The 12,109-nt window shown below is 50.5% G+C and overlaps 1 protein-coding gene across 1 annotated transcript in view; it reads left to right on the top strand.

The window, feature by feature from the left end:
• The window catches only part of SIAH3 (siah E3 ubiquitin protein ligase family member 3), a gene marked incomplete at its 3' end in the record, with an annotated part of 77,443 nt that extends 66,743 nt beyond the window's left edge, over positions 1 to 10,700 (top strand). Inside the window, exon 2 of the mRNA XM_079721967.1 lies at positions 10,026 to 10,700. Within this exon, the coding sequence (XP_079578093.1) occupies positions 10,026 to 10,700 (675 nt within the window). The remainder of the gene's footprint in view (positions 1 to 10,025) is intronic.
• Positions 10,701 to 12,109: the final 1,409 nt, after the last annotated feature.

The following is a 12,109-nucleotide window of genomic DNA, read 5'->3' as shown; positions in this document are numbered from 1 at the left end:
GGCCCCGGATCCTACCATAGCGACATCAGGTACATGAGCAAAATTGTCGCCCACAACCCGAGGTTATCCAGATCAGGTGAGACTGCTCCCAGCATGCTATGTACACCACCCTTGAGTCACCCCCAGGGTCCTTAAGTAATCCTACCCAGATCCCTGCAGTTAATGGGTCTTCAGGTAATCAAATCCTAACCTTTAAATTGCTCATACAGACCCTGGGTTTCACTTGCCGGTTGCAGATATAAAAGTCTGACTACTCAAAAAGTTGCTTTTCAGGAAAGGTCCTTCCTCTGCAAGATTCATAAAACTCATTAGCATGCTCAAAACCTCGCAGATAAAAGGCAGAGTCAAAGAATAAGTGGAAATGAGCAGGATTCCTCTGCTGTGTGGTTTGACTGCAGGCCCGCCCCTAACGTTTGCGGGGCTCTAGGCAAAAGTGAAGGCGGAGGCCCACACACTGCATGTCTAAACACTTAAAAGATCAAGGTGAGAGACACTTAAAATATGGTGTCCCCTCCTACTTTAATAATTATCCCTTCATCACGATCTGGATGGCCACAGCCCCCAGTCCGCAACCCGTCTCACTTTCTTCCTAATGAGGCTTCATCCTGCACTGAAATGAGTCCCAGGCAAAGGCAAGTGGACACCCTAGCCCACACATCCAAGCCCCAAATAGTCCCCCATGGGCCACATCTCATGACTAACGGTCCGCCTTCTGGATAATGGATCCCAGAAATAGCACAGGCTCCCAGAAGCTGACTCAGAGCCACTGGGTAGGGAATTCCAGGATCCCAGTTATCTGGAGTATGGTCTGGAAGGGCCAGTTCAGGGCACTGGGTGGGCACAACCCATTAGTCCCCCCACCTTACGGGGAAGGGGAAAACTGGGGGAGGGCCCATAATCTTTGGTTGGACTGAAGTTACTTCCTGATGATTGTTAACAGAAACTGGGAAGTATGGGGGCATCCAACCTTTAGTTAGGTCACTGGTCCTGCTGAAGTGCCAGAGGGGAAAGCAGGTCTAGACCAATCTAAGAGGGTTCGATTAAGACCATCTAAGTCAGTCTGCGGGATCCAGGGTTGATCCAGCAGACTGTCCTTCCCAAACAAATTGTAAGAAACAATCTGCTATTGATAAAGGGAATGCCTAAGACTCCGAATAATCTCTGTACAAAGTCAAAGCAAAGAAAGTACCTCACTGGCATAAGAAGTTCCTTCTTGGAGGCTGTTATTTGACTTTCCATGATGGCAGCTGGATACGTATCAGTGTCCTGCTCCTGGTCAGGTCCCACTGTCCCATCACTGTGAGAAGCCACCAGGAGACCCACCTGATAAGCCAACAGCTATGGACTCACGTGCACGTGCGCACACATACACACACACACGCCACGCCACACATATGTCTACAGGAAGGGAGGGTAGAGAACAGAGCCTCTGACTGAAGACAAGCAGCCTTTCCATGGATACAGTGCAGGATGCGGGTGCATTTATGAATCGTTCATTCATTCACTCAAGCAACAAATACGCAGGGAGAGTCTAGTAGATGGCAGACACTGCATGGCATTGCCCATCACAGGGCTAAGCACTGGGCAAAGTAAACCCTGTCTCTGCCCTCTGACTTCCAACCTAGCTAAGAAGAGAAAGCCACGCACTAGTGATTTTCAAAACGAGTTGAAATTAAGAAATGAATTGTACGGACAGATCTTGACCACTGCTTGACTTCTCAGGTCAGGGAGGGAGGCAGCATCCCCGTCTTACAGGGGCTGGTGGTCTCAAAGTGACCATACCACTTGGGACCATGATGGAGGCATGATGGGCGGCCGTGGGCCAGGATCTAGGAACTAAAGAAAGGCCTGGGGTGCTTGAGGACTGAGTCATATTTTTGGTTTTCACAATGTCGTCCACACATTTCTTCCCAGCTTCTCACACAGCCAGGGTCTGAATTTATAAGACGACCAGCTGAGTCACGAGCCTTTTGAGACCATAGGACCAGTGCCGGTGTAGACATCTGTATGAATCCCTTTCACTGTTTTTCACCCATGGACCTTGGGTTCTAAAAATTTGATCCACCCACATTTTTATCTTCCTCTTTTCACAGTAATAACTCACTTTCCTCTTTTTTATTTCTGGCATATATAGCTCAGGACTCAAGGCTTCTGTGTGTTTGCTAACAAGTGTCTCCTTGCTCAATTTACATAATTTTAATTGCCACTGAGGGAAGTTTGTATGCAGTGATCTACCAGGAGCAAGATTCTGATACTCTTAGAGATGGTACCAGACCATGGTAAGTCCTTGACTCAGTGGCCAGAGTCACGAATAGTCAGGGAACAAGCTCCCGGGCTCGTCCCTAAAGTGTGGGATTCCTCTGAAGTGTTTTAAACAATCTTCGTAGCTTGAAAACCAGGAATTTCATCAAGGAGAGTCCATTTCTAGCATCTACTATGCTGATTAACAAACTACTAATTTCGCCAATGGAAACCTCTGTGGAAATGTTAATTAGCAGCATCTGGTGTGGATCAGAAATACAGATACTAATTGAAGCAACTGTAGTCGTTATCTCTGGAGTGTGATCTTTGGATAAAATGTTAGGTGATCACCTTGAAGTGAGAACTCCTGATTAGGGAACTGACAGCCCCTGGAGTGTAGGTTAAAAATGTACACATTCCTATCACATTCTCTCTATGAAAGCGTTTTAAAGAAAATTACAGACATTATCATGCTGCCCACACGAAGCTCTCATTCATTCTGTGTTCTAAGTATAACCGTCTGGGGGGAAAGGAGCATGAGACACATTTTCTAAGGAAGACAGTCTATCCCAGGCAATTAAAGCCCCGTTGTTGTTTTCTATCTCCGTGTAACTTATTTCTCAACTGTTTGCTGGAAGCTTTCCAGAGTCCTCCTGGGTTTCATATGCATATGCACGGTCATGCTAGGTTTTTCGGAAGAGGGGTGGAGAGGTGGGTGTCCCAGGAAAATGGAACGCGGAACACTAAGCCTTGACTGTCCTTCCGAGAAACGGAGGGGATTTTTTTTTTTTCCTTTGCGGTGTGCGGGCGTCTCACTGCTGTGGCCTCTCCCGTTGCGGAGCACAGGCTCCGGACGCGCAGGCTCAGCGGCCATGGCTCACGGGCCCAGCCGCTCCGCAGCATGTGGGATCCTCCCGGACCGGGGCACGAACCCGTGTCCCCTGCATCGGCAGGCGGACTCTCAACCACCGCGCCACCAGGGAAGCCCCGGAGGGGATTTTTAAAGACTACAGAGTGGGACCTGGAGCGGGTACAGATACTCTCCCTTCTCTGCAGACCTGATTCCCAACTAGGTTCCAGCCTCCCTTCTTTTTTTTTTTTTTAGCATCTTTATTGGAGTATAATTGCTTTACAATGGTGTGTTAGTTTCTGCTGTATAACAAAGTGAATCAGCTATACATATACATATATCCCCGTATCTCCTCCCTCTTGCGTCTCCCTCCCACCCTCCCTATCCCACCCCTCTAGGTGGTCACAAAGCACCGAGCTGATCTCCCTGTGCTACGCGGCTGCTTCCCACTAGCTATCTATTTTACGTTTGGTAGTGTATATATGTCAGTGCCACTCTCTCACTTCGTCCCAGCTTACCCTTCCCCCTCTCCGTGGCCTCAAGTCCATTCTCTAGTAGGTCTGTGTCTTTATTCCTGTCCTGCCCCTAGGTTCTTCAAAAACCTTTTTTTTTAGATTCCATATATACGTGTTAGTATACAGTATTTATTTTTCTCTTTCTGACTTACTTCACTCTGCATGACAGTCTCTAGGTCCATCCACCTCACTACAAATAACTCAATTTCGTTTCTTTTTACGGCTGAGTAATATTCCATTGTATATATGTGTCACATCTTCTTTATCCATTCATCTGTCGATGGACACTTAGGTTGCTTCCATGTCCTGACTATTGTAAATAGAGCTGCAATGAATATTGTGGTACATGACTCTTTTTGAATTATGGTTTTCTCAGGGTATATGCCCAGTAGTGGGATTGCTGGGTCGTATCAGCCTCCCTTCTTTGCAGACCTGATTCCCAACTAAGTTCCAGCCTTGACTTTATCCCAATGTTCTCATACCTGCCCTGAAATGTCACTCCTCCCCGCTCTTCTCTCCTGTGTGTGAGATACATCGATAGCATTGCTGCCTTTCCCCTTCCCCCCTGTACTGAAAGCTTCACTTCATTAATTCTCACAAATAAGGGCATGAGAAAACTCAAAGCACATGCCTGTCGTTTTTTTTTAAGCATTTTTCTTTTTGATGTGGACCATGTTTAAAGTCTTCATTGAACTTGTCACAATACTGCTTCTGTTTTATGTTTCGGCTTTTTTGGCTGCAAGGCATGTGGGATCTTACCTCCCCGACCAGGGATCGAACCCAGACCCCCTGCACTGGAAGGGGAAGTCTTAACCACTGGACCACCAGGGAAGTCCTGCACATGCCTGTCATTTGAAATTGGGTGCAAAAAATCTGCCTTCAGCTGAAATGCATTAATTAGCATGGCACAGTTCCTGGGATCAAGTGGAAGGAGAAAGCAGTCCTCCAAGTGAGCTCGCTGACCAGAGGAAACAGATGCTGGAGAAAGGGTCACGTGGCTTTCCAGGGGCAGGTTTCCTCTTTGGATGCCAGGATTTGGAGGGAGAGCCATTACCAACCATGGGAGTGTGGCTGATGAAATTAAGGAAGGCATTTTTAAATTCAATTACACCCTCAGTGGAAATGGTCTCACTAATGCTTGGGGAGAGAATGATACCCAGTCCATAAAGCCTAACACTTTTAAACCCAATTTTGCAAATTATTCTAAAGGTTAATTCAAGATCTCTCTTCCAAATGGGAATTTAAATATGGCCAATGGAAGGAAGACATCCGCAGACCGACTGAGGGGTTTATCAGCCTGTAAGAGCTTTAATTAATGTAATCACTAATGTTGCATTAACCATTTAGTGAAGGAAAGTAATTACTCACACATCCACTGTATCAGATGGGAAGATTAGAATTCATTTTCCAAAGCGATTAGCATTTTGCCAATTAAAAGAATCCCTTCTCGGGCCTCCCTGGTGGCGCAGTGGTTGAGAGTCCGCCTGCCGATGCAGGGGATACGGGTTCGTGCCCCGGTCTGGGAGGATCCCATATGCCGCGGAGCGGCTGGGCCCGTGAGCCATGGCTGCTGAGCCTGCGCATCCGGAGCCTGTGCTCCGCAACGGGAGAGGCCACAACAGTGAGAGGCCCGCATACCACAAAAAAAAAAAAAAAAAAAAAAAAAAAGAATCCCTTCTCCCTGCCAGCAGCCCTGTGACCTTGCTCACCCGAAGATCATTTAAATGAAACATATTTTGCATCAGAAGATAGAGCAGGAAGAAATGGAGAATTAAGGCTGTGTTTATTCTTAGCGCCTTCTCAGGGCACAGCAAGCGCAGGGCTCTCCGTGAGTTTATAATGTCTCGCTTTATTTGCATAGTCATTCACTTCAGTCACTTTGGATTATACCACTGGCTGCTCTGTTACCCTGCAGCAATTAAACAACGGAAAGGCCAGTGGAAGACGAGGCCAAAGGGAAGCAAGGGGAGAGTCTGGGTGGAATGACCAAGCCTAGGGTCCAGGGGTTGGACAAGTGCCAGGACTCACTGTTGCCCCATCCTGAGTGACAGCTGGAACCGGCTCTGCTGGTGGGCTTGGGCCATCATGCTGCCCGCAGGGGCTCCCTAAAGTGTGAAGCTGTGTCCCTTGGGCCCTCCTACGGATGGCCCCTGAGTGTTGGGTGTCATCTCCGTGCCAAGACTTTGGCAATACGGTCCGACTGCTCTCCAGCCCTCCTCCTCACCATCTCTGGCAGAGCCTCTAGTGACAGCCACTTGGAACTTTTCATTTCTTAGAAATCCCATGGTCTTTCAGATCCAGCTCCTTGGAACCTGTTATTCACCCCATCAGCAAACCTTCTGCCTACTTTGTTAGAGCATCACCCTTCCTGCTTCGCCCAGGGTAAATAGCACTTGGCACTGACTAGAATAGCTATGGCCCCCACTTGGCACACTCAGAGCCCCTCCGGTCCTGCATTTTTGCATTGTGTTATATTATACTAATCACAGTGAGCTACTGAGACAGGAACTGGGATCGTACTCTGCTCAGTATTCTCAGCCTGTGCTGAGGCGGTGCACGTGTCAGCTGGTGTATCCATTCTTGTCGAACGGCTTAATGATTGTGGGCATGTATTAGCCCTCCCTGCCTCGCCCCTGTCAGCCTCATCGAAGCTCAGCCTAGGAGGCCCAGACTGGTCGGATCAGCTAACATCACAAAGGAGGGAACTGAGACATTTGCATACAGGTGGGCATTCCCTCTTCACATGTGCTCCTCAGTGGTGAAGCGCCATTTCCAACGGGGGCTGTTGACCCTCGCTGAGTGCACCTCCTGGGCTTCCTTCTGCTATGTCTGCTATGTCTCTGACTGCGTTTAGCCAATGGGAGGCACTGGCAGGAGACTGGAGTTGGGGAAGAAAGGGAGGTCGAGGTGTTTCTTCCTCATGCCCTCCTTACTTTGATTTCACATCTCTGATACTAGCTGCACAGAACAGGATGGAGAAGATGGAAGATGGATCTGCAGAAGGGCAGAGAATAGCCCAGAGGCCATTTCTGAGATGGGAATTTCAGGATATTCCATCATCATGCATCGGCATTGGACAGGAGGCCCCGGCCAAGTGCTATGTTGGGGTCTCCAGACCCTTCTGGTGGCCTGTGTTCAGCCCAGAGTGCTGCCCAGGTGTGAGGGTCAGCTGACCAGGACCAAGGCAGGCAGCCATGGGCTGAGGGGGAAGGCCACCGAAATGCTTCATCCCAAACCGTATCCAAATGGAAATGCCATACTGATGTAATACTTGATGTGGTTAGTAAAGCTGTTTGACAGGCACTGTTTCATTTGATTCCCCTAACAACCCTATGAAATAAATATTTTGCTGATGGGGCAACTGACTTAATCAAGGCTGCTGGACAAGTAAACGGTGGAACAGACCAAAGTTGGCCAACATCCGGCTGGTGATCTTCCCAGGCTATGATCTATATCACCTTTAACTGATCTGGGCTCCATTCCCATCTGCACCCCTTATAAGCTGTGTGACCCTGGGCAAGTGACTCAACCTCTCTGTGTCCGTTTCTTCATCTAGAAGACACACATAACATGTTTCTCTCGTGACTGCTGTGACCTAAATGAGGGTGGGGGGCTTCTCAGAGGCTGGGAGAGGGGACAGCGTTTGGGGCTTTCCACGAGAAGCCAACACCAGGTCCTCTTGAGCGAAACAGAAGAGGCTGATCTTCTGCCGGGCCTGTTGGAGGACCTGGGAGGGGTCCTTGCATCTGGCTGGTGGAGTGTATGAGCCTGGGCTACTTGTACAATCCCAAGGGATCCTAGGAACTGGCCCCCCTCCTTCACCCGTTGACTAAACGATATCAGCCACCAGCAAGCAGGTAGGAACTAAGCCAGATTTAACTTTTTTAAAAAGTAAGAGGGCTTCCCTGGTGGCGCAGTGGTTGAGAGTCCGCCTGCCGATGCGGGGGACACGGGTTCGTGCCCCGGTCCGGGAAGATCCCACATGCCGCGGAGCGGCTGGGCCCGTGAGCCATGGCCACTGAGCCTGCGCGTCCGGAGCCTGTGCTCCGCAACGGGAGAGGCCACAACAGTGAGAGGCCCACGTACCGCAAAAAAAAAAAAAAAAAAAAAGTAAGAAAATTGATCTTTTCTGTGAGAAATTAAATAAAATAATGACACAAAAAATATCTACTTTCCACAGCGCCTAACACTTAGTAGATGCTACATACTAGTTAATTCCCTTCCCCATATTTAACACTAAAGGCTGAGTCAGACCCATCACTAGCAGGATTCTGGAACACAGCCTTTCCATCAAGGGGAAGACACTGTCCCCCTTGGGACAGGTGGCTTGGCGGGTGTGCAGGATGGGTGACGACAGGCTGCCCAGTAGCTGCCACGCAGGAGCTACTGGAAGGGCCCTGTAGCTCACCCTCCAGGTCGGCTGGGCTCCAGGCGGGGGAGAGAGCGGGGGTGAACAACTCCAGAACAGAGCTAGTCGGGCCCCCAGTGTGTGTGTATGTGTGTCTGGGTGCTCTAAAGAAAGGGAAGCTCGCCAGGCCTCCACTCTCAGCCACTCTCTGAGCCCGGGGAGATAGAGACTGGCCGCAACAGTGATGAGTATGAAAGACAGACCATCACCCATCACCCTGGTCCTCTACATGCTGGGAAGGAACCGAAGCGAGGCAAGTGCCCAAAGGCACCCGAAGTCCAGAGGGGCTTGGAGAGCGAACCTGAGGGCAGCCCAGAGAAGGCTACCACGTGAACGCCTCATGCCTGGAGCACCCTGCAGACCGGCCACCTCCCCTGCACAGCCCAGATCCCACAGACTAATTAAAGAAAAAAACCTCAAAGAATGGGGGAGGGAGCTGGAGGTGGGATTACTGAGAGGAGGGCAGTTGCTGTGTTCAGAGTCATGAGGCGTGAAAATGAATCCCATCTTTCACTTCCCAGTTTTGTAACCTTGGGCATGTTACTACTGAAACCTGTTTCTTCAACTGAAAAACAGGAATCACAGTCCTCGTGGCAGGCAGGAGCCTTTTCAAAACCATAATTAATTAGATATGTACTAATGTCTGTACCACCTACACCGAGAAACGCAGTGTTTATTTTGCTCACAGCTGTATCTCTAGGGTCTGGTCATGGCAGGTGCTCAGTAAATGCTTACTGATACCCGATCAGAAAGTGTTGTCACAGCTCCTGATGTTTTGAGGGCATTGGTGGGCACGCTGTCGTGAAGAACAAAAGGTCAAGAGAGTCTCAGGGTGGAAGCTGCCTAGTGGTGAGCCCCTGGCCAGTTGTTCTGGAACAGTGAGCCTAAAGCAGGACAGAAGTGTGCCTGGTGGGGCAAAGTCCCAGGAGTCATAGCTCAGGCTCCCTCCCTGGGGACCGTGGTCCAGCTGCATACAATCAGTGCAGGGTCCCATGGTTGCCTACTACCCAGAAGGGCACCGCAGATAGCACAACCCCTGGCAGCACTGGAAGGACAAATAGGTATTTACCAAAATTTTGTTCTAAAAATAACAGTAATGATAAAATAGAGGGGAAAAAAATCCATTGACTTCCAGTCCCTAAACAAAAATATCAACAGTACCAAAAAAGCACAAAAAAATTGATTTCTTTGTTCTTTATGACTAATGACCATCAATGCAAGTTATTTGAAGGGGAAAATTGCCTGAGTATCTAATTGAAGAATCACAAAGGCATAAATATTGCATTTTCTTGGATGAGTTTTCAGAATCTCAACCACCCAAGGCATCCACCATGTCCCTCATTGTTTTAAAGTTTTGTTTTGTTTTTTTTTGCGGTATGTGGGCCTCTCACTGCTGTGGCCTCTCACATTGCGGAGCACAGGCTCCAGACGCGCAGGCTCAGCGGCCATGGCTCACAGGCCCAGCCGCTCCGTGGCATGTGGGATCTTCCCAGACCGGGGCACGAACCCGTGTCCCCTGCATCGGCAGGCGGACTCTCAACCACTGCGCCACCAGGGAAGCGAAGCCCTGTTTTCTTTTTTAAATATACTAACTAATACATTTGGAAAATCTCTTCTTGCAGGAGGAATCTCTTGAAGGAGCGTCTATTTCCGATTGGGTAAATTGACATTCTATACTGAAATGAAATGACTTGGAGAAGACCTCAGCATCTAAATCTGGCAAAACATTCAAAACAATGAATTCTGTCTCTTTAAAATATTTGTAAAAACAGATAATAACAAGTGTTGGCAAGGATGTGGAGAAACTGGAACTCTCTTAAATGGCTGATGGAGATGTAGAATGGTGCTGCCCTTTTGGAAAACAGTCTGGCAGGTCTCATTTTTTTAAGAAATAGAGCTTTCTCTACCGGTACGGGACAGCCTGCTTTCCACATTCTGAACACCGGGGGAGTCTCAGCCAGGCTGAGAGACTGATCTCACCGCCACTAACGTTCTTCTCTTTCACCTACAGTATGTGTCCGGCCGACGCGCCGTCACCCAGAGCGCCCCGGAGCCCGGCAGCTTCCCCCCTCATCTCCTCCCCCCACTCCTCCGCCACCACGCCCGCCAGCCCCACCTCCGCCTCCACGCCCGCCCTCACCACCCGCCCCCGCACCCGGAGGCGGGGCTACACGCTGCCCAGGTGACGCCCTGCACCTGCCCCTTGTTCTCCTGCCAGTGGGAAGGCCCCCTGGAGGTGGTGGTGCCCCACCTGCGGCAGGTGCACAGGGTGGACATCCTCCAGGGAGCCGAGATCGTCTTCCTGGCCACGGACATGCACCTCCCGGCACCGGCCGACTGGATCATCATGCACTCCTGCCTCGGCCACCACTTTCTGCTGGTGCTCAGGAAACGGGAGAGGCACGCAGGGCACCCGCAGTTCTTCGCCACCATGCTGCTCATCGGGACCCCCACCCAGGCCGACTGCTTCACCTACCGCCTGGAGCTCAACAGAAACCACCGGCGTCTCAAGTGGGAGGCCACCCCCCGGTCTGTGCTGGAGTGCGTGGACTCGGTGATCACCGACGGGGACTGCCTCGTCCTCAACACGTCGCTGGCCCAGCTCTTCTCCGACAACGGCAGCCTCGCCATCGGGATTGCCATCACTGCGGCGACGGAGGTCTGCTCCTCGGAAGCTGCGATGTGAAGCAGGGGCCCCGGGCGGTCACGTGCAGCCACCCGTTCCCCGAGGAACTCTGCCTGGGCCCTCGGATCTCCGAAGGCCAGGACTCCAGGCTCCTTTCTATTCTTCTCCCTCCTTCTCTCCTTCCTTCCTTTCCTTTTTTGTCTCAGGTACTTTGTGGTATTTGGTATTCGTCTGCCATGGCCATTATATTACGTAAACATCTTGTGATTCAAGATCTGGGTGTGAGGTTTGTCCTGATTTGTTGGTATCGTTTTATAGAACACTTTTAATCGGATTCAGTCAGAATGGTGATTTCTCGCCACCTTCTCCTTGCAATTCCCTTCTCCGCTGCTTCTAAATTGAGCAAAAGTCACCAAGGTCACAAAGCAGACTCTTGGGGTTGAAGGGAGACTTAGCGTCCAAATCATTTCTTCCTTCTCTTTTTAATCTATTTCAGAGTGAGCTAACTCTGAAATGCATGCCGACAGCAGATTAGGGAACGGGACCTGGCCAGCTCGGAGGTATGTATTTCAGACCAACCAGACGCAAGTCTGCCACCTTCCCAGGAACCTCAGGGGCCACGCTGCCTGGACACAAGGAGATGGCATCTCCTCCGAAGGCCAGGTCGCCGGGCTGGAGGCACCACCATGCCATGTGTCCTCTGGATTGATCCCGGGGCTGGGGGTAACAGGCAGAGGTTGAACCCTCTTTTGGCAGGCTGTTATGAGCTTGCTCTCAGCCCTGGCCAACTTTTCCTGCTCCGAAATCAAAGGCCTCAAGGGTTTGGTGCTTTCTTGAAAATCTCTTTGCCTTCTGTTGAGTAAGTCATAGAAAAGGATGGGCAAGATGCAGGGGGAGAGAAGCAGCCGAAAAACCGAAGGATAAAATGAATCTCCCACCTCTGGGAGGGCATTCTCTCCTGAGAGAGCTTTATTACCAAGCTATAAAATCCATCAATCCTTTCCCTGGGCTGGAGCACTCTCTTGTTTTGTTTTGTCTTGTTTTTGCGGTACGCGGGCCTCTCACCGCTGTGGCCTCTCCCGCTGCGGAGCACAGGCTCCGGACGCGCAGGCTCAGCGGCCATGGCTCACGGGCCCAGCCGCTCCGTGGCATGTGGGATCTTCCCGGACCGGGGCACGAACCCGTGTCCGCTGCATCGGCAGGCGGACTCTCAACCACTGCGCCACCAGGGAAGCCCGGAGCACTTTTGTATCAGGCAAAGAGCCCTCTGTGCTCTTGACAGCTCATAAGCAGAACCACGATTCAGCATCAAACACAAGGAACTTGAAGGCTGCAGCCAGGTCCTCTGACCTGAAGGGCTGTGCCCATCACTCAGACACCTGAGAGGGTCCTCTTTCCTTCCCTTACTTCTAAAACGCTCCGAGGGCCCCATTCGGCACACACACGCTATCACTGGTCAGTATGCATCC

This window comes from Hyperoodon ampullatus, assembly GCF_949752795.1.
Source record: "Hyperoodon ampullatus genome assembly, chromosome: 16".
Lineage (NCBI taxonomy): Eukaryota > Metazoa > Chordata > Mammalia > Artiodactyla > Ziphiidae > Hyperoodon > Hyperoodon ampullatus.
Note: the sequence above shows the minus strand (reverse complement) of the source record. Positions and strands in the feature narration are given on the sequence as shown.